Source organism: Chironomus tepperi, unplaced genomic scaffold (assembly GCF_022539635.2).
Source record: "Chironomus tepperi strain 1889 unplaced genomic scaffold, CSIRO-AGI_Ctep_v1 contig_257, whole genome shotgun sequence".
NCBI lineage: Eukaryota > Metazoa > Arthropoda > Insecta > Diptera > Chironomidae > Chironomus > Chironomus tepperi.
In genome coordinates this window covers 1031463-1054818 of record NW_027226379.1, presented here as the reverse complement: position 1 = coordinate 1054818, position 23356 = coordinate 1031463, and the positions used below count along the sequence as shown (strand labels likewise).

General features: G+C 30.9%; 2 protein-coding genes across 8 annotated transcripts; one reads left to right on the top strand and one right to left on the bottom strand.

Moving 5' to 3' along the window:
* Nucleotides 1–427: 427 nt before the first annotated feature.
* Nucleotides 428–3753, bottom strand: LOC139091627 (uncharacterized). The gene is made up of 3 exons (XM_070641777.1): nt 3523–3753; nt 1460–1728; nt 428–1395 (listed from the first exon to the last, which is right to left on the bottom strand). The coding sequence occupies exons 1-3, from the start codon at nt 3550–3552 to the stop codon at nt 1311–1313; spliced, it is 384 nt and encodes a 127-aa protein (XP_070497878.1). The 5' UTR covers nt 3553–3753; the 3' UTR covers nt 428–1310.
* A 7724-nt stretch (nt 3754–11477) lies between these two features.
* LOC139091625 (uncharacterized) lies at nt 11478–22722 on the top strand. 7 transcript variants are annotated; one of them, XM_070641775.1, is made up of 6 exons: nt 11478–11496; nt 19233–19806; nt 19865–19983; nt 20052–21155; nt 21219–21328; nt 21854–22722. In XM_070641775.1, the coding sequence occupies exons 4-6, from the start codon at nt 21097–21099 to the stop codon at nt 22075–22077; spliced, it is 393 nt and encodes a 130-aa protein (XP_070497876.1). In that variant the 5' UTR covers nt 11478–11496; nt 19233–19806; nt 19865–19983; nt 20052–21096; the 3' UTR covers nt 22078–22722. The 7 variants fall into 7 exon arrangements, 6 of the variants coding, with proteins under 6 accessions (XP_070497876.1, XP_070497874.1, XP_070497872.1 ...); XM_070641773.1 differs by lacking the exon at nt 11478–11496 and adding an exon at nt 11581–12079; XM_070641771.1 differs by lacking the exon at nt 11478–11496 and adding an exon at nt 12124–12614.
* The last annotated feature ends 634 nt before the right edge of the window (nt 22723–23356 follow it).

Genomic DNA, 23356 nt, shown 5'->3' with positions numbered 1-23356 from the left:
AATTTATTCATTTTTTAAAATTATCAGAAGTGTTAGACTTAAATTCAAATTAGTTGCACTAGCTTCCTGTCTGGTGATAAGTGAGCTGTTGAAATGACTAAGTTGAAATTGGATGATTTATTGACTTAATTAACTGTTTTTATGTTTTTGTTAAATGATCAACGTGGTTTTGTTTACTGATTAATGATGCAGAGTTTTGGTGATGCAGAAAATGTGAGGTGAAAAATTTGAATTTCTGAGAGCCGTTAGATTTGAATTTTCAATGTTTTGAAGGTGTTTTTGGGAATTTTAGTGTTTTTTGTGATGTTTTGTGGATTTTTAAGGTTCAGAAACTATTCAACGAAGGCTATGAATCACTATTGATCTGTAAAGCAAGCTTATAGCACCTGAAAGCATCAAAATCATCAAAATAAATCAAAACAATTCATTTCATTTTTAAAAATTGTGACAATAAATATATTTAAGATTTTTTTTCAAGCTTTTTTTGATTCTTATTCCTTAAACCTATAACTTCTCTCTTACATAACTAATCAAATGCGTTTTTTTTAATATATTCTCTTTCGACAGATTCTTTTGCTATTCTTAGATATTCTTCTTCATATTGGCCATAATCTCAGCAGACATATTAATCATTAGACTGATTAATGTCAAACTGGGATTATAAAGTTGTTTTATCAATAATTCAGTCTGGACACAACAACAACAAAGAAAAAAAGATTGGAATCTTCATCCGTTATTATCGAATGTGTTTTTCTAAATTAAGAAACACGGATCAAGAATTGTGTCTATTTTCGTGTATTTGACCGATTTGAATGGCATTTAAGTATTTCGTATATCTTCTTCATGCCCAACGCCATATAACAAAAAAAAAGTATTAAATTAAACTATGAATAATCATCAAAATACTGCTAAAATGCTTTGCATGGCTATTTTTCAGCACATTTTGTTTAGCCATAAATTAATTGCCTGATTATTCATACCTCATGGATTGACAATCGAGAGAGAATTATTATAACAAACAAAAAATAATAATAATAATAATAATATGTATTAAAAAAATATCACGTTGAGCGAGAAGTTGGATGTAAATTATTAAATTTTTTTTTGTGTCTTTTTTTCACTTTTTTTTTTTAAATCTTTTCAAAATATTCAGTACCGTTTCTCTTATTTTTTTCTTCATCTTCTTAACTTCATGTCGTTTACTTAAAAATTATTTCTAACATAAATTAATCAGCATAATGTATCAATGGAAAGGAGGAGGAGGGAGGATGTGTGAATGATGGGAATGTGTCATATTTATGGATATATATTTAGAGACACTCTTCGGGATACCTGAGAACGTCACTTGTCGTCTTTTCTTTATCGGCCTTTCCTTTTGGTGTCAAGATGGCAAAGCTGTGAAAAAATGGAACTTGTTAGTGACAATCTTAAGGAATTTGTGACTCAATATTATTCTTACCGTTTCTTGCCATTTGGTGGATGAACTTGGAATCTCATTGTTGTTGTGATAAAGCGGTAATCTTTCATGTCATAGACATAATACATTTTGAATGGACGACCGTCCTTGATATATCCCCAACATCCTAATTCAACACCATCTTGAGATGCACTGAATGTGAAGGCAGTGTCTTGTTGTGCAACTCGGGTACGGAATTTACGATCAAGAAGTTGGATTTTGTCGTGATATGGATGTGCTTCCAAGTATGAGAAGTGGAAGATGGCCAAGAGCTAGAATTAGAAATAAAATATTGGAAATTAGTACCAAAATTACTCATAGTGACCCCCAAAAAAAATGTCAATTTATGACTCAGCAAAATCCAACGCAAAACTGTCAAGGCTAAACTCAACAAAAAATACCCAAATTAGTCCAATCGCATCCACTTCAAACTACCTCATACCAAAAAGATCATTTCAAGAACTATTAAATATTCAAATTTTCGACTCTCATCTTCAAAACAAAACTTGCATAATGAACTATACACAAAAATCCGGATCGATACTCTTGAAAAAATTATTTATGAATGAATATAAAAGACGATGTCCAACAAAAAGTCATTAGAATATCCGTTCGAAGCACACAATGTTAAATGCAAAAGAACTAAATTTTTAAATTTATGCAGAATCTTCATGCACATTACGGAACTAGTGAGGAGGCTATTTTCGTCTTGTATTTAATAAAGTTATTTTTGTTTGAGATTTTTGCTTGATTTTTATGGCTAATAAATGACTTGAAAAAAATTTCTAAGTTTGGACAATAAAATTCCCGATGATTTTTGTAAAATGATATGAGCGTCATTTGAATGTCTGTGACTTAATCTGATGGCGCTAAGAGTCGCGGTTAATAGGATCTTGATAATTTTTGGGAATTATGATTGCATTTCTTTTAGTTTGTTCGAGAATGTTTATAAAATTGGGATAAGTAGGAAGTTTGAGTGATTTTAAGGTGAAGTTTTTGGATATTTTGGGGCAATAAATGGAGAATTTAATGAGAAAATTGGTGAAAAATTGAATTTTTTTGTTGTAAATTTTGAAAAATTCTAGATTTATTGAATCATTTAAAGAGTTTTTCAAATTAGAAATCAAACAAATTCTTTTAAAATTCTAAAAATTCTTGTAAATTTCAATTCAAATTTGAAATTACACTAGTTTTTCAGACTAAGAAATTCTAAATATATTGACAATAATATGAAATTTGTCAATATTTGAAGATTTCATTTGAAAAATTTCTTTATTTTAAAATCAATCCTTTCTTTAAGTTTGAAAATATTCTCTAATATCATTTGAATTAATTTTATCAAAATAGTTTGGAATTTTGAACTTCTATCTTTTAATGAGCAGAATATTAGTTCAATAAATCTAATGAAAATCATTAAAGCAAATATTTTATATTTCAAATTTGAATATGAAATCGAATATTTTTGACTCAAAACTGATTTGAAGGATTTACACTTTTGCATTTTATTTAGATTCTATTTACGTATTTATCAAATTTTTCTTAATCTAGAACTATAATTTTCAGAATATTTAAATTGTTTAAAGTTAAAAACTTAATTTTCTATCAATTTGACTGAAATTTTCTTTTTTTTTTAAGTGATTTACTCTAATTTACAGTGATCAATTCTTGATATTGATAATTGATCAATATTCTAGCATTTTGTTGGTTTAGGATGATTTTGAAAATTTTAAATTCTTTAAAGATTTGAAAGTCTTCAAATTAGAATTTTCTGAGTCAAAATTCAGTTCAAAATTGATCAAATTTCTTCGATAATTTGATCTTAAAATCAATAAAACTGCACAAATCTTATGAAAAACTCACTCAAATTTCTTAATTTCAGTTTTTTAAATTCTCAATTAAATTCATTATTTGACTAATATTCTAAGTTTTATTGGTTATGTTTGAACCAAATTAACCAATCACTTTCCAAAATTCACAACAAACCATTCCTCTTTCAAGAAAATTTTCCCAAAACAAACCAAAATATTCAAAACAAAAACAAAAGAAATTTAAATAAAAATACTCACAACAATGGTAGCAAAAATTGGTAACTGCATTTTGATTATATTTTCAACAACTGTTTAGACTCAGAATAATTTTCAACTAGAACTTCACTTGTTGATTAACTTTTTGGCTCACTTAAAATTGTCTTTTTTATCTTTTTTTCTGTTTTATTCACAAAAAATTGTTTCTTTTTTTCACAAAATTTAATAATTTTTCTTTCAAATAAAGTGTTAAAAAATTTGCACAAGCAAAAATATATAAAAAGTTATAAAAACTTATTAACGATCTGATGATTTCAAAAAACTTTCAAAAACTGATTGAATCGATGAAGCTTCACATCTCTTTTATATATTATTCCAATACGTAAGCGAGGATTTTTTCTTCTTGTGCTTTTTTTTTTCATCTTCTCTTCTTTTTTTTTTTTTTGGTGGAAACAACAAAACTGTAAACACGAAAGGAAGAAGAAAAACAGAAGAATCGCGAGGAGAGAAATGTCTAGATTTATCAGAGAATTCTTATAAATTCTTGTTCGGGGACGGAACAAGTTTAGTGTTCAAACATATATATTTGGTAACAACTGACACATGTTATTGCGATGAGCAATAAGAAGAGCAGATCAAACCGGAATTAAATGTTTAAGACAGAGACAGAAGATGCATAGAATTCTTGTGTTATTCTATATTTAGCATTGGAACTTAGTTAGGGGCATAAAAGGAGAGATTTTTTTTTTTTGTTGTGTCGATTATTTGACATTTTTGAAGCTTTAAAAGTCTGTCATGTGACGCAAAAAAAAATGTGGATTAGTCGTGCTGTAAACTGTTTACAATCATAAATTATTGCCGGCTTTTTTTCCTTTGTTTACAAAAAAAATTTCAATAATAAAGATTATAAAAATGTAAACAGCGGTCAAAGATGAATAGCTTTAATCTTAAAGACAGGATGTTCGGCACCTATTTTTGATAAATTTTTCTGTATTTTTTTGATGTCTAAATCGGTGTTATAAGTTTTGGGATTAAGGGTAATAAAATTGGATACTGTCAAAATGTTTGTTTGAGCCTGTGCGGCAATTTGCGTGGCAATTTTAATGCGTTTCACATTAAGCTTGATCGTTGAAGCTTCTTTGGTGTTCTGACTGGGATTAAATATTAAAAATAAGAAAAATTGTTCTAGAAGGATCTAAAGTTGTATATCCGGAAAGATTGATGGAAGAAGAGTTCCGCTTGTTTGAACAGGACAGACACGTGTTTCTATGTCCTGGATCTTAAATGTTCATTGTTTACTATTGTTCTTCTTAAACTACGGATTCGCAGCTTTAGATGAACTATCTGGTATAGTCTAAAACTGCAGATCCGCGCATTTAAACAGCTGGACATGCGGGTCTTTGGTTCCTGGACGAACTCTAACAATTGCTGAATTTTTGACAGGAACCGTGTTTGGGCCTCAATAAGGACGTCTTCTGTTATTCAGACAAAATTATTTGGTAACTTTTTCAGAACATGAAATGACACACAAGTCACAGTTCAGTGTAACGTACATATTCGAGTTGTACTTGCTTATTTTGTTTATTATTACCTTCATTAACGATCCTTAGATACAATATTTGTAACCAGTAACAGAGTTAGATGTAATAATTTGTAATAACCTTTTGTAATAACCTAGGCTCCAAATCGGAGCATGGTTCCAGTAAGTAAGTAAGTAAGATACAATATTAATCACTATTCAACAAACATACGACACAGTCAGCTACAGAATCAGATAACTATCAAGTGTTAATTATCATGATTTTTACTATTAGCTACTGTAAAAATATTCCATAAACAAACAATTTTAAAAAAAATCAAGATTGTCATCGGTGTTGTCGATTAAAATTCAAATTAAATCAATAATCATGCTGTGACAAAATGTTTTGATTATTGAGGTTTTACCCAATAAAAAGGGAATTCCAAGATCACATCTGTGATAATGCGTGGTTGTTATTGGTTATATAGATCATGACTTTATGTGGCATGAGTTTTAATTTGAGTTTTTTGTTGGTTTGATGCTTAAATGGCATGCTGTAGATCTGATCTTTTGGCTTGATGAGAATGTGCTTTAAATTAGCTTTTATGGTGAAATTAAGGTGTCTTTTATGTTGATTTATTATTTTGTCTCTATCCTGATAGGCCTAATGGCTAAGCTTTGTCAGTTAAGATAAATAGCCTGTTATCAACGATATTCTAAGATTTTGAGAACGGATATTGAAATTAGGCTTATATGGAATTTTGATTGCTATATTTGATTCTAAATGTGTTGGATATCGAGTCAACGTCCTTACAGAAGAAGGAACTACAGATATATAGTGTGATCTTCAGCATCTAAAGCTGATTCTATCCCTAAATATGACCTTATTGCTAAGAGAACGTCTAAAGTTGAATCTAGCAGTCAATTGCCGACTAGACCGTTAGATACTGCTTGTCGGCGATCAATTACAGCAATTTTCATGCAATACAAATGAAAAATTTGTAAGAAAATTCAAAATTGCAGCTTCTAAGTCGAGCATCCTTAATCGGCAATTTTAATCGAGCATCTTACGCTCAACGATTCAGTGGATCAATAGGAACTCATCATTAATCGAGCATTTAACTCTATTACACAACATCCTATTCTAACATCAAATCCACATTTAAGAACCCCTAATAAAAATCCAGAATATCTTAATTACTATAAGTAATTTCATCATTTTACCAATAAAAAAATAATCTCAAAATTTGTAAAAAGTCATCATTCCTGATTCTCGTCTGCTCAACTTCACCTTTCTCGAAATTTATCATTTGCATAATTCTATCTAGAAAAAAATCTCAGATTTTTTATCTTTTTTGGTCGCCAAATCATGGATGGAAATTCCTTAGCGTTCATTCTATTTATATCCTGGCTCACATGGGGGTATATTTCGATCATGGTGGTTCGGTCAAGAAGAAAAATCTTGTTTAAGTCTCAAACTGATTAAAACAAAAAATATGAAAATATTGCGACGTAGAAATTCCATTTCTTGGAAGCTTATTATCATCAAATAAGAAAAAAAATATATATAAATTTTCAAGATCACTTGAATAACATTTAAGCATCAAGAATAACAGAGTGAGAGAGAAACAAAAGAATTGCAGATGAAAAAACAGCCTCGACCTTGGCTTCTCGTATTTTTTTCCCCAAAAAATCCGTTGAAAGAAGATTCTACACAGATTATTATTCATTTTTTTGGTCAATACGAGTATGTTGATGACTCAATGTTGATGAACTATTGATTATCTATTTTAATAATTCGTTTTGACTTGAACAAAAATAATAAAAAATTAGTAAGAATGGTTATGGTTGTTTTTTCGTGTCACACACAACACACCACGTGGTTATTGCTTTGTAAAAATAGACATAGTTGAGACAGTAGCTCAATTCTGATGAAAACAGTCACATGTTTTGGTATTTTTTGCAAGTCCTCATGATAAGCCATGACGCCGGACACAATCATCAATGGAATACCGAAATTATTTTTGATAATATCCATCAAATAAATTAGAGATTATGCAAAAAAAAATATTAAGTTTATATCTAGCGCCCCGACACTTTATACTTTTTAAACAGCTGATATAAATGGTGACAAGCGGAGCTACTCAATAAAAACTTTTATTATTGCCGACTTGTCATAATTTTTTTTTTTTTTTTTGGTTTCTTAAGATATTGATTGGAAATGGCCATAACTAGAATAGAATGTAAATAGAATTTCGGCGACGATATTGATTTATGGCTGTTTTTCCACCCAAGACGAAATTCCTTTTAAGCTTTTATTTGACTTAAAAATTATTTTTTTTTTTTTTTTTGTGATTTTTATTGTCATGTTTATGGGATCACATTAAGTGTTTTATTGACGCAGATTGTCCGACTGTTAAGATTATTTATAGAATACATTTTATAATGCACGATGCAAACAAGGATTTTGGAGAGATTGAAATTAAAATTCCAATGTTGATGGGTTTTTTGAATCACCTTGACGAGAATGCAACATTTTAGTGGAATTTAGTGGAATTGCTAAGATGTGCTTGGTATTTCGAATTAAAATATTTCTGGGTTCTGGATATTTTTAGAATTTTATTTTGCGGGATTTTTTTTACTTTGTTTTAAAGTCGATCAAGGTTGTGGAACTTCATGGACTATTTCTTGGATTTTAAAGTCCAACACATATAATAGGGTATACTGAAGTCATGCTTTTGACAAATTTTCCAGGCGTATACTGAAAACGATACCAAGACCGAGACTTTAAGGGAATCTTTGAAATTTTGAGGGTATTCATTAAATTCTGGGGATCTCAGAGAGTTGAACCTTAGATAATGTATCTCTTAAAAACAGTGAGCACACTCGAATACTACTATAATACAATCTGATAATCTACAGTTTAATCTACAAATAAAATTGTTTGGCTAATTGAAAACCTACTTCTAAGTACGACAAGCAACATCGCGATGCAATTTGATGTCCATACAATAGCTTTACAACTAATCAAATACAACAATATGCACATAAGAATCCAGCAGAAAGGGTCAATTCGTGGGCAGGAAAACAATTGTATTTCACCACCTTAGGATAGAATACACAAGGAAAAAGACGTCCTGGAGTTCGAAAAGCAACAAACCTTGTGAAAAGGTCAGCAATAGAGTCAGATGTTAAACATTTTGTAGTGACCTAGGCTTCACATAATATAGCATGATCTCAGTAAGGAGTAAATAAGTACATGAGAATCTAGAAGACAATGTCAGCAATTGTCAGAAACAGAAACTTTTAATTAATAATTTATTTATTTCAATTTATTAAAGTATTGAAATTTACAAATAAAATTGATACAATTGATAAGTAGGATCAAGTTTTGCTTTTTTTTATCAATATAGATTTTGAATTAAGGCTTTCGTTTTGATCTTCTTTAGGGATAAATTGATACTTTTAGGTCTGTTCTTTCAATACTCCAATCATTGGGTAATCTAGAAATTCTTGTCCTTTTGTCATCTGTTAAATTCCACGTTCCTGACCTGCCAACAAGCCACATTACTAGTCAAAAATGTAATACATATCATAAGCTCTAGATAGAATCATTCTCACTCTTACCTAAAAAGTAAATAATCCCGAATTTCACCATCAAAAAATAAATAAAAATTCTCCAAAAAAAAAAAAAATCAAAAAATTAAAGTAAATAAATGAGCATGTTTTTCCCATCCATAAATATATCAATATTGGATCCGTCTATATTAAGCTCCAGATTGACTCTTTGACTTTAACACTCTCATTAATCCTTAACCAAACAGTTCAGACGCCAAAAATAAAAAAAAATTCCCAAAAATAACAACAAGTTTTTCATGAGAATCAAACTTTCAGCCGCAACAGAACATTCACATTTGTTATCTGGCACCAGAAAGTCACCGAAATAAAAAAGAAAAAAAAAAAAAACAAAAAGATCTTATATAATCACCCCCGGGATGACATCCTATATTCCAATCCATAATTATTATAAGAAGCTTTTAAGACTTGCATATCAAAATCAACAAATATTCCAGAAAAAAAAAAAATAATTCACCGGACCGACGCCAAGTTTATTATTAGGTTTTAAATTTCCAGTAATTCACACGTCCACAGACACACTACACACATCCTCTATTAAATGTCATTCACTAAACACAAAAATTCTGCAATAAATATTTTTTGTCAGCCAGCCATCCAAAAAGATAAAAAATTATTGCGCCAAAAAAGTCATCAACCAAAATTCTTCTGATCAAACCAGGATCTTCTCTCTCCGAAATTTTTTCGTCACATATTGGAATGTTGACTTAATACTCTTTGGCGCCATTATAATCAACCAGATTGTGTGTTGTGTGATGAAGCAGCAAAAAAAAAAAGATTTTTTTATGCATAAGAATTTCTGGCTTAAAAACAAAAATAAAAGACTTGAATTTTTAAATCCAATTTTTTTTTTTTTCGCGAAGTGAGACAGAAAAAGAATTTGAAAATGTGAAGAGAATTTTTTGGAATTATTGCGGGGGGCTATAAATAGAAATTCCAATTCCTTCACTCTATACACAAGAGTAAAAAAAAAAAAGGAGGATGCGAATCTTATATAGTATTTACATTTTTATCATTTTATGTTTAAATAATCCTCATAAGAAGACAGATTAATTTGCCGAAAAGGAATAACACACCGTGGACACATTTGTAGTGTGACAAAAAAAGCTTTTACTTTTGCGATAAAGACTCAAAAAAAAAAAAAAAAAATGTAAACAGAAAAATGTGCGAAGTATGGAAATATAAATGCTTTAAATGAGCGCTTTTTGGCGGTATTTTTTTTTTTTGAATTTTTTTAACATAAAATATCAAGAGATAATAAACATCTTTGGTGGCAAAAGAAATATTTTAGAGGCTCGGTCTATTGAGTTGTTCAAGGGAAAAATAGATCAATGCCAGTATGTCATTGCCTTTTTTTTTCTTCGGATAGATAAAGCTTGTCGGCATCAACTTTTTTTTTGGGATTATAATGTGCTTTGAAGAACTTCCGTGACGATTTTAATGGCTATTGATGAAGTTAAGCTTAGGCTTGGATCATTTGGATGGGAAATTTATGTGATTCTTAATATGTATAGTTATGAGATGTTATAGATATAGTCATATATATTTGACAATTTTTATTATTCTTCAGAATTCTTCAAATATTCAACATTCTTCAAATTCACAGCTGAGATTGATTTATTTTCATGATTTTTAATAGCACAGATCTTCATTTTTTGATGATAATTGTGTTCAGAACCTACAAATCTTCTAGAGGAAAAGGACACTTAACCTACAACTTGCATTCAACTCGGATATTTATGGAGTTGAGTCGACTCAAGTCGATTTTTCCATACAAAATCAGTCTCGACTTTAAGTTCTGGATTCTTCAGATCATTATACGAATGAGACTTGAACCTACACTCTCTGAATTACATGTCAAGTGTTCTTATCTACTGAGCTACCGAGGGCTATAGGAAAGTGTGACAAGATGCTCATTTAAACCTTATCCTCTATCAAGTTTCTGTGATCAAGGCACTATATCCAATATTTGTGTACCAAAACTATACCGTATTCAACATATCAAATGATTTATTAGAAAAATTTTCAAATTTTGCTTCCGTTTGGCTAATTGTTGAAAATCATAAATAGATTTTGCTTGATTGAAGGCATATCAGAGTTATTTCATGGGTATAAAGGATACTGGCGCCACTGACTCATAGAAATTCAGCTTTAGTAACTCAAGCTATTGGCAAACAATTTATAGGTGTCCACAACAGTTCTTCTCTGACAGGCAAAGTGACTGCTTTTAGGTACTATCGTCGTCTTTTTACCATATGTGAGCATACTCTTTGCCTATTAGGGCTTCTTAAAATTTTTTTTTGATAAAAATAGACTTAAAGATTCCTCGATTAAACCCGAACTAGCTATGAAGATTACATTGAAAAAATCTGTTTATAATGTGCAAGCTTTTAAATTCGGATCAAGGATCAACTTCTGATTCACATCTTTCTGATTTTCATGCTTTTATCCAATAGGTTTTTCATGTTCTCTAACAGACAAATACCGTGTTGTTATGAGGATAGTTAGCTGAGAGCACATTCACAAACATCAACTAGTATCTTTAAGAAGAGCACGCTCTATAAAGCATGTTCTTTGCCTTTCAATGGTTTCCGCAATATTTTATCAAATAATTCGAAAAACAAGCTTTTATTAAGACCAATTCATCCGGCATACACACAGCGTACAAACAACCGAAAATCCGGTTTCAAACCAGTATAACTCTAGCAACAGGCCAAATTAGATCAAATCCAACATCAGTTCAGAATCAAATCAGTTTTAACAGTTTTCATCCATGTGCTTTGTGGATTGGATTGAACAACTTTTAAACTGTTTGATAACAAATTTGTACTTAACAGAGCTAGTTTTATTAGAAATTAATTGTAAGTATCTTTACAAATTGAGAGGGACTTGAGCTAGACCTAATTATGAAAATCTTTGTTTATAAGCAATTTGTTTAAAATTAAGGAAAGCTCAAAGTTGACTCAACTCGACTTTTAAATACAAAATCCGAGTCGACGTCAATCGTATATCCACATTTTGTATACAAACTGAATCAAAACAACCAAACCGGACCCAAAAAGCTGCATTTCAACACATAAAAATTGCTAAATTAAAATAATTTTCTCGAATAAAAAAAAAAAGTTCTTTCCTTTGACGTCAGTGGTGAGACATACAAAATCGATTAACCCGTATGAAGAAAACAAAAACAAAAATATAAATAAAAAATAAAAATAAAAAATAAATTAAGAAAGACGATGACAAAGAAGAAGCTCGAAAATATATAAATAAATAAAAAAAGTGCGAAAAATTGAGGGAATCATAAAGTAATTAAAAAGTCATAAAAGAGACACGAAAAAAAAGGAATATATAAATTATGATAAATGTGCTTAATGATTGTGACGCAAATTCAATAAATAATCGAGTCAAAGCGATTCCGTAAATATTGATGAGATTAATTCTATGGTAATTTATGAGACACATAATAAGCGCCACACAATCAGCACTGATTTGAATCTTCATTTTTTTAAAAAAGATCTTCAGACTCTAAAGCTTACCGTTTTTAATAAATTAATATGTCGAGAAAAAAAACCAGAATAATTTTTTTTTTTCAAGCTTCTTTTTGACTCATTTTGCAACAAAAAAAAAAAAAAGACTACATTGAATGTTTTGAGCCGGAACTTGAATCGAGTGTATACATATTTTTGGGGCCAAAAAAAAAATGATTAACAAGAAGAGAGAATTTTGTGTTCGTTGTTGCTTAATGTGTGATAACTTATCGCATTTCACGGGATGAAGTTGAAAGAATTGCCTAAAAAATAATTTTTTTTTTTATTTCTGTAGTCTTCTGGACAGAAAGAGAAAGAAATTTGGATGGAAAATTTATTGACGTAATTTGTAAAAAAAAAACATGCAAATTTAGAAATTTTATTGTGTTGCATAAGTGTGAAGTTTTAGTGATTCTGTGCTAATTTTTGAGGTTATGTTGCTTAAAATTAAGGTGAATTTTTAACAAAATTAAACCGCATTTGTGCTTATTTTTAGTGATTTTGGTGCTATTTAGATGGTTGTTGATAATTTTGGTGCCATGTCAATGATTACCGAACCCTGGACAATATTAACAGTTTGATAATTCTTAATGAGTTATTCAGTGATAGAGCGAAGAGTTTTAGACATAAAGGTCATACCTTAAGCTATAATAAGTTGTCTGTGAACAGTTTTTCGACTGTGCGTTTCATTTTAAAGGTGTTGTTTTGGTCGTTCTTTAATAGATTTGTTATGGTGGCATTTTGGGGAAAGAGAATGTTCGTTCATTCCGTTTAGGCTTGGTTCAGGCATTTTAATAGTAAGAGGATGAGGGCGGGTACAGTCTACGAGTTTATAACAGCCTAAACCAGTGTTGTGCAAACTGTGTGTCGCAGCAAACTACCGTCTGGGGTATCGAACATGTGGTAACCCTGGTTTTGGTTGTGAAACAAGGAGAGCAGGAAGGCGGGTTATAAAAATTGGTTTTTTAAAAATATTTAGTGACCAGTCCCTAAAGACACTCCATGTGTTTATTTGATTTATAAAGATCCAGTACATTTATGCGATGGGACAAGAAGAGTGTAATGTGATCACTGGATAGATAAATAGAGGTTTAAGTGTGTATTGTCCATGCTCCCATGCAACCCTCTGTAGCTCAGTGGTAAGAGCATGGCGATCGGGAATCGTAGGGTCGTGGGTTCGAGTCCCACTCAGGCTATGTTGGAGTGAAGTGTTCTTTTTCTATAGAACCTTAGAACTTGTAGGATTTCGAACTGATTTAAGCGTAACATCACTAACCCTGTGATGCATTTAATACGCAGCTACGGATCTAAAGATCTACGAACAAAGTTCTTCCCAAGTTTCTAAATACGTCAATTTAATCAGACAATCTAATCTTCTCACCAAAATATCACCGAAATTCCTCTATCTTTTCAACAGCTCAACAACGTAATATCCAAACGACCCCATAAATCTTTCCTAAAAAAAAAACTCCAGCCACAATCTGTCAAATGCTTTTTTTTGTTGTTGGCTCCATAAGGATATACAATTCATTTTTATAGAATTGTTTACTAGAATTCTAACTAGAATCATCACCATCGCCACACTGTCGATATGGTATCCGTATTCATATTGATTGAGTGCTAAATATAAATGGCAGAGGTGCAGGATATGATTGCTAGTCAAATTTAATTGAATTTTTTTTATCCATAGTCTCGGCGCTGACCACGAGGTTTGGCTTCTGTGTTATTTAGATTCTTTTTTTTTTGTGTGGCTGCTTAAAACATGTTTTAAGATGCCGGTATTGATATGATAATGTGATGAAACTTTGTGCAGTCGAATGGTGACGAGTCAGTTTTTATTTCTGGGGAATTTTTGGGATGTGACTTTTTGGGGGTCTGTGGATTGAATAATTTGGGATGAATTGCAATTGTTTTGGTTCTAGGCGTTAAGGCATTTACGGGGCATTATTTGCTATATTAGCTATATTATATAGTCATTCTTATAAGACCCCAAGCCATAGCTCCCATCCAAAACCCCCATCTGCTGCCAGAACAAAATCTTTAAAAACGCTTCCGATATGTCTGTTTTTAAATATTCTTAAAAGCCCCAAAATAAATATATATATATTTAATCAATATGCTAATCGTGTCAATGGTGCAAAATTCCATAAAATCACAAATAGATTGAAACATTAGCCGGAAAAGTCATAAACAACTTCACTGCTTATATTTAATTTTTTTTTGGTATTTTGCATTTTTATGAAGTTTATATAGCTTGTTTTGATTTTTGGATTGACAATAATTTTTAAAGTTGTTTCTGTTACGGGTCGATTATGTTCCGGATTAAAGTCACGTCACCTATAATGGTGAATTTTTGTTTGTTTTATTAGGAATTGAATGAATATTGAAGAGAGCTTCATGTTGATTTTAGTTTTGGTTTTGAAGTTGGTCTGGCGTACCTCTGACGGTTTTTAGGGGTTTGGAACACTCACCCTGTGATACATTAGCCTATTTAATTCATAGAGTGTTTGTATTATTATTAGAAAGCTATAAAATTGATATTGGTCATTGGCAAGCTGTAAACAGTGAAAAAGCAAGCTTAAGGCATCATTTGAAGGATTCTGTGAATCATAAACCCGAAAAGCACAAATGGTTACTTCGCTGGTCGTACAGATCAGTTGTGATTCATGAATTCCCTCAAGCCGCTTGAAGCTGCCTCTATCGCTGGCAATTTCCAACTTCCAATTTCCAATACCAAGCGCAATACTTTCTCTATCAACAGCTTCCTTACCAATAGTTGTTTCTCACAAATGGATAATCGATCCAAAATCTGGCTCAGACCAGCTTGACTCTGATTTGGTGCAGGGCTCGGTTTTAATCGTGATCTACTTGTTTTGAAGTCCTGACTCCTACAGTTCTGTCAATTTTGGGTTTTTAACAAGAGAATGCATATTTTCTGACATGTATACTTAGTCTACACCTCATAAATGTAGGACATTGTATATTATGCACCAGAGCAACTCTCACATTACTCAAGCTAGAGTACATATTCTGGGATTAGATTGCTTCAAAAGCTTACAAATTCTCAAATACTCAAAATCCAACCAAAGAATCAGACCCAAAGCCAATTTCCATCACCAAAAATTCACAATCCACTCAACAATAACCGCTGATATTTTACCTTACAAGCCAATTTCTTAGTCACATTTCTTCAGACCATGACTTGTTAAATTTCATATGATTTATAAATATCCCAAAAAAATATATTCTAACAAGCAACAGTTCCATTCTCTGATTAGCCAATAACACAAAAAAATTTGTATACCATACCCAAAAAAAAAAAAATGAAATGACACAAAGCTATGTATAGAAATAACTCTGCATTCACAAAAATATCCGGCTATTTTTATACACAAAAAACAAGATTTCTGCTTAATCTATTTTATATCCCACATATTATTCTGTCATTTAATTCATTCGATATTGTAAGTCCAAAATAAAGTGAAATTTCACCTTCCAAAAAATTAAAGTTTAAAAATAAACACTGGATATACGCAGTGCAATTTTCGTGGAACTGTAAATGTTTTTTTATCACCAAAAGATGACATTTGATTGACATAATCAGTATGAAGTAACATTCGAGAAGGTTTTTTTGAGGACGAAAGTTAAAAATTACTTTGTATTGCTGTTGAATAATTATTTTTGGGTAGAGGAATCAAGAATGAGATTAAATTAAGAATTTTATAAGAATGATTATTCAATAATTGTTTATTATTGTTTTGGTATGGATTCATCAAGTGGGCTCGTGCCTTGTTGATGCAAGATGTGAAGTAATATTCAGTTGTTCTAAGTTTATCATTAATTATTATGGAAGCATGTTATGCAAAGATGAATAACAATGTTATAATTAAGTTTCTAAAGCGTGTGCTACGTGCTATCAAGAAACTTCAAAAAATGTTATAAAATCAACAAAAAATTGCAAATTTCTAAAGAAAAGCAAGAAAATTATAAGATTAATGAAATGTAGGACTTGAACCCGTCATTTTCATTTATTGACCTGATAAACATCATGTACTGTTGAAAATATAGCTTGGAATAAATCAAATTAGTAACAGACAGGCGCAAAGTCTGACCCCAGTCCAGATTTTCAAATCTCACTCCAGGTCAGAATCATGCCTTGAAGCTGGATTATGACCCGCTTTATTGGGAATGCTAAATGTTTATTATAACATGCAATTGTGGTTAATCGTCCAAATTCTGACACCAGACGGACTGAAACTGTCTTGGTATTGGATTCGGTTTAAATCTATTCCAATCACGTGTGTTGGAATTGGATTCCAGTAATGCATTTCAAATTCAGTAGTGAGTTTCTGAAAATGTATCCCGAATTTATAAGTTGGTTAATCAATACAAATGGAACTTTGCTAGGTAGTCGAATAATCCCGACAGTTCAGTGGTAGGTGATTGATGCGATCGAAATCGTTGAACGTGATTCAAGTCTTCACTCGGGATCAATTATTAGATATTATACTTTTTCTGCCATTTTAACAGAATTTTTAATCGATTAACCAAGTTGTACTATTTGGTGACAACCTTACCTGAAGAGCAACAGTCTTAAGATCAGGCTATAGATTGCAAGACCGACTATTTTCCAAAATTCATAAAATATTAAGAAGTACAATCAAAACATCTTCCTCCTTCACTAAATTTATTGAATGTCACATCCAAACAATAAATTCCCAAAAAATCACCCAAAAATGTCTCACAAGAACAAAACAATAAACCTTATTCATGAATCAATACTCCCAATTGATGAAGTTTTGAAAACTTTTAACCGCAATTTCCTATTTCATCTTCCTTTCCATTTCATCCATTATGTAAACTGCCCATAAAGACTTCATAATCGTCCCTTCGTTTTTGCTCCATTTCCTCTAACCATTTTTCTTTCAAGACAAAACTTTCTTTTTTTTGTTCTACATCCAAAAAATTCAGTAAATTAAGTTGAAATGCCCTCAAAAATGATCAACACATTCACATATTGTGAAAGGATATTTTCATCTATTGTTTTCCCATTAAGATGGTTATTGTCCAACCCTTCAAATTATATTGTCCATTTATAGCTCCTTCGTCCCCTTGACCACATAATTTGAAAGTAAAAAGAGACTAGTTTTCAATGAGAAACTTTAAATTATTTTTCATTTTCTTTTCTTATTGTTGTTCGGGGTGGACGGAGAAGTACTCGAAAGAGATTTGGTTTGGTTCTGTTGTTTCTACTGTGGTCAGTCTTTTGCATTCATTCAGTTTTTTCTCATTCTATTATTATTGCTTTTCAAAGGATGGCTGTATGAAGTGTTTTTAGACTGTAACAGTAGTTTATCAAGGATATTTTGGGAGGGGGAGGTGGTATGGGATGGATACATTGGGATTTTATGACAAAATTTGGTCATGGTACAGAAGGACCACAACGGTACCTAAAAGCGGTCTATTTACCTGTTAAGGCATTTTGATGTAGTGCTTCCTGATTTAAAGATGGTGGTGTCCTGATGACTAGGTTAAGTGGGCAAATATAGTCAAATGATCTGCCAGTAAGAGATTTGAGACGCTGTGGCAGAGTGGTTAAACAACAGACCGGTTATGAGTTCAATTCTCAGAGGACGTTGGGTTCGATTCTCGTCCTCAATCATTTCAGAAAGTGTTGTTAATATGACAACCCAAGCAGCACAGCTGCGTCATCGTTTTAACCTCAGCAATGTGTTGATGTCATTACAGGAACGTCAATTTATCGCACGGAGCTATTTGGAGATGGTTCTAATTAAAAATAAGACTTTATAAAGGAACAGTTTGTTTGTATCACATGTGGCATATCCATTTAACAATATTATATCTCAGTCAAATGAGAATCTTGTGAAATTCAACGTTACAACATGTCAATTTGAAGCTATTATACCATATGATCTATTCAAAATAAACCATAAAAGTTCAATATTCCCAAAAACTAGTTCCCACTAAAAACTTATCCCCCATTCCCAATAAAAACTCATTCAAATCTCAAAACACATTTCTAATTAAATCAACTCAAGAAGCTGTCTGTTTCTACAAATTAAACTTTCTAATTGTATCATTCCCTTGGCGACGAAGAAGCATCTCTTCTCCTCATTCCATTTTCCAATTTTTCCAAACTTCTTCGTTTGACCCTTTTTTCTTACACTACGACACTCTATATAGTATAGAAAACCCATGTCAAGTGATTGCAATAATAGCTCTCGAATTTACAAGAAGCAAAAAAAAAGTTTTTCATTCACAAGTTTAGACATGAAATTGCCATATGATTAATATGGAGTATTGTGAATGAAGTGTATAAAGTGATTGTTGGTCAGTGTGAAAGTTTTTCATTCAATTTTCATTCCTTTTGTCATTTGTGAAAGTGCAATGGGTTTGTGTGTGTGTTTGGGGGCAATTGACAGACCGCATTGATAAATAAATAATAACTATTTGAAAAGAAATGAGAAAATGAGACATTGTAAGTGAATTCAGTCATGCAAATTAAAATGTGTGTATGTGGAAATGTAGTTTTGATTAATTAATGATAGGAGATTATTTTAGCGCATTTTATAGTGAGTTAGGGGTTAAATTACATTTTAATTGAGTTAGAAACAGAGAAAGTAATGTTAATAATTCAATTTTAATGTTTTGCATGAGTTTTTCCGCTAAAAATCATTTAAAATTTGCAAGATGATGCGAAAATGAAGCAAAATATTTGCATCTACCGTTAAAAATGATTTGAATTGTTAAAAATGATGCAAAATATTTTTAGCGCACAATTTTGTAAACAAATAAAGAATATAAAGTGAATTGTATTAATTAAGCATTTAACGGGTATTTAATAAGCTTTAATCTTAAATTCCGTAGCAAAACAATCAATATTTAACAAAACAATCCAACAATTTATCAAAATCAACAAAATCTTCTCAAGAATTCCAATTATTTGCTATTTTTAGAGAATACCAAATCTTAAATCAAATATTTTGATCATTCTCGGCTGCTACGCATTAGAATCTTCGTTTTAATTAAAACCTTTCACTTTTTTACAGAAGAGTCTACTCACTGGCGACATAATATATTAAAAAAATATTAGGAATTTTTAGAATTAAAATCAAGAATTCATTAGAAATTTACCAAGAACTTCTGAAGGACGGGATTAAAACTGATCAATAAATAAGCCTTAAATATGGAAAATCCCCCAATATTTTGTTTTACAAATAACAAAATAACTCAAAAAAAAAAATAGTCGCCAATGGAAGTAAACAGACAAAGAGACAAAACAAAACAACACAAATAATTTACAAGAATTCTATACTTATCATACAATACAGCATTAGTACAACAAGTTAAAAATAGATAGATCACCAACCGACAACGTAGTAAACATGAATTGTCAACAATTGCAAATAATTTATTGTCATGAAAAAAACAAAGGACGTTAATCAGCCACGTAATAATTCATTCACCAATGGACTGGAATGAATATTGATTTTATATTCACATTTTTAACTTTCAAGCACAATGTCGAAAGCTTTACTATTAGTTCAATTAGAATAGTCAACGAAAGTGGACTTCTTTTTAGATTAGAAAGTTGGAAAATTTATACTTGAAAATGTCGCTGAGGTGAATTTCCTTAATTCCATAAAATTATGCCTTTAAGAACTCCAAATCCATTTTTCAGGATCGTAATAGCACTTACGATAGTCACAGGAAGCTACTGGCTAGTTACAAGCGCACAAACTGATAAGACATACCAATTTGATGACAATGGAAATGGAACGATATCGTGTGAAATTAACGGTAAGTGACATTTAAACAAAAAAAATCAATAATTGTGCATTCATTTAATTAATTTTTATGCATCCAAGGTGAAAAATTCTACGGCGACGAGTGTTTAGACTCATTGAAAAAGTTTGGAAAAATTGTTGGATATATCGTGTGTGGTGTTTTGATTATCATCGTAATCTGTTGCTGCGGTTGTTGGTGTTGCATATGTAAAGTTATACATACAAATAAACATCGAGCTGGTGTGGTTTTTCAACGTAATCCGATGCCACCATCTAATAATGCTGGCATTGCAACTGTTGCGTAAATTTAAATGGGAAATATTGATTGTTTTTATGGGTGACAAGCATAGCTTGAAGTCGATTTGAATTTGGTATGGAGATGAGTGGCCTTTTCCCAACAAAATCCGAGTCGACTTCGACCACTGAAGACAGGATTGGTGGAGAATTCATTATTTCATCAAATTGGTGCTTTTTGGGTGATTTTTGAGATTTTATTTTCAAGTAAAAATTCTTTTAATTTGTTAAATCAAAATTGAAAGTTTCAAAAGCTGCAGAATCATGTCAACGTACAAAAACTAAACTGTGATGACAAATTTACCATAGAAAATTATATTTTATATCTATTATTATAGCAGTAAATATTTTAAACTTAATCTAAAGCAGTGATAGACAACCTTTCATTTTTCCCGGCACACCTTAGTCGTAAGACTTTACCGAAATTGCACATGGCATACGACTCCATTATTTTTTGGTACACCACACTAATGTGCCGCGGTACACAGGTTGCCCATCACTGATCTAAACAAACATGTTATTTTAAAGTAATTTAGCCTTTAATTCAAGTTCATATTATGATGCACGTGTCTATTTAAAAATGCATTCACACAATCAATTAGTAATAATTGCTATACTAAAGAAAATACTTTCATATTTTTAATGGAAATAACTATAGCTGAGGAAAAATTGTTAAATGTAACGTGTTTTTACATGAAAATAAAATTTACTTTCGCTTTTTACTTATTACTTAATGTCATTTGACTTTTTAATGCACGAGAATTCTTACTAGTTCGAATGCAGTGTTTAGTTAGATGACAGGATATATAAGCTAATTAGAATTTAAATCAAAATGTGTCTAGTGGGATTTCGGAAGTTATTGTATAGAATCTACTATAAGATTAAAATCAGGTAATGATGATTTTATGAATTAAAATTCAATCAATTTCAAAACTGATTTGAATTTATTTTCAGTTCGTTATTGACAGTTGTGCTGTTTTATGTGAGACTTCTCTGTGAGGTACAAGCTTCAAATATTACTGTTGAATTCATCGAAGATAATTTATGGAATTGCAGCGATATTGGTAAGTTATTGGAATGTTTTTAAATTATTCAATATAGTACTATGGGGTTGGACATCACGCTAACATGAAAATGTTGCTAAGAACACAAAAGCGATGGAAATGAGATTGATACATCCTGGGATTTCCGATCTCGATTTCGTTTTGATATCAAGAAATTTTTATAAGTCGCATACATCCATAACCCTTAGACTTTAGAAACAAAGCAAACATGAATCACCTTGAGTCACATCAACCTTGTGATATAGAATCAAGGACGGTATACCACGTGATCTATTAAATTACCACCAAGGCAGGACTAAGTTGTCATGTAAGTGAATAAAAATACCCTTAAATGTTTTGATGATGGCGTAACAAATCTGAAAATCAAATATCATAATACAGTCTCCAGGTCACCTCGTTCTATTAACGTCTAATAAATATTAAAAACCAATAACTGACATTTTGACTTAGTATTTCAAGTCTATAATTGAATTAAAACCAAATTTAACTCACAAAACTTTTCAATTTAATTTATATTCTTTTTAGACAAATCCAACATTACAACACCATGTGGACAGTATGAATACCTGAAAAGCATAATACGAGAGACCATTTTCATTATCATTATTGTCACCGGAGTAATTTTTCTTCTATGCTTTATATCTGTAGCAATAATGATTCGCACGAAGTATCGTCGAAATCGTGAAGGACTATTTTTGCATAATGTTGGAGTTGGACCACATAATGTTGAAGTTGCAACTATAACATGAATTAATTAAATTATAAAAATGTATAAAAAAGAATAATTCATAAAGATAATTATGTTAATTTTTATGTGTTGTATGAGAACTCATTATGCATTTTTTAAGATTTACAAAAAAGGACACAAAGGATTAATAATTTGTGTTGTATCATAAATATATTCAAGTGCTGGGGACACGTGAACATTATTTTGGAAAGGATGACACATTCACATGTTAAGATATGATTTGGAATATCCAAATTGCTTTACGACTGCGCTACGGTCATATTTAATTTGTCAATATTGTCAGTATAATCACCAGCTACAAAATGAATCAAGGTTTGAAAAATTTACCAAATATTATCCAAAATTCTGATTCTATTTCTCCAATTTTAGACAATCCAATCCAAGTTACATTCAATGAACATTACGAAACAATCAAAATTGGCGGAATAATCGGAATTATTGCGTCTTGCATAGTTCCAATACTAGTTTTAATTATTTGTTGTGTGCTGGTCTATAAAATTATAAATTCAAAGAAATCACGAGCTAATGATGCACAGATGATGTACAATATGAGATCAAGGAGTTGCAAGGTTGCAGCGATTGCTTAACTTTGAAGAATTTAAATGGATATTATTTCTACTTCTGTGGACAATAGATCAATTCTGATTTACATTGGATGTTGACTGGCGACTAGCTGGGATGTTGTCTATCAACTACCTATGTCAATTACAAATACCAATAGGAATCAATTATAAATTTTCAGTCAACTGGAATAGTTTCTGAAATCTAACCGGACTACTAGAAGCACAAATGCTGTCAAATTTTGTGGTTATCAACTTGTGATTGTTAAATTGATGGATTTTATATGGAAAATTTGATTTGAGCCTTCACGACTTCATACATAAATTTATATTTGTTCACATTAAATTAATAAAATCATAATTATTTAGTCGGAACTGGATGGTTTTAGGAAGAATGTTAATATGTATGAATTGCGCTTTAAATAAGCCCGGTGTAATCCGGAAAGGTCAGACTCATGCCAACCTGATTTTAGGTTTTGATTGATTTATTTCGATATGTGTATTCGATGATTCCATTCATAAATGCATATTTCCGAAGTTGATTTCGACTTGCCCTAAAAATACCAGCTCCATTTCTGCTCTAATTACTTTGTTGATCATATTTTCCAATAATCATATTTCATAAGAATTAGTCAATTGGAAAATTGACTATATTCCAATCTAAGATACAATAAATTTTCAATCTGAATAAGAATACGATCAAAAAAGTAATTTTATTCC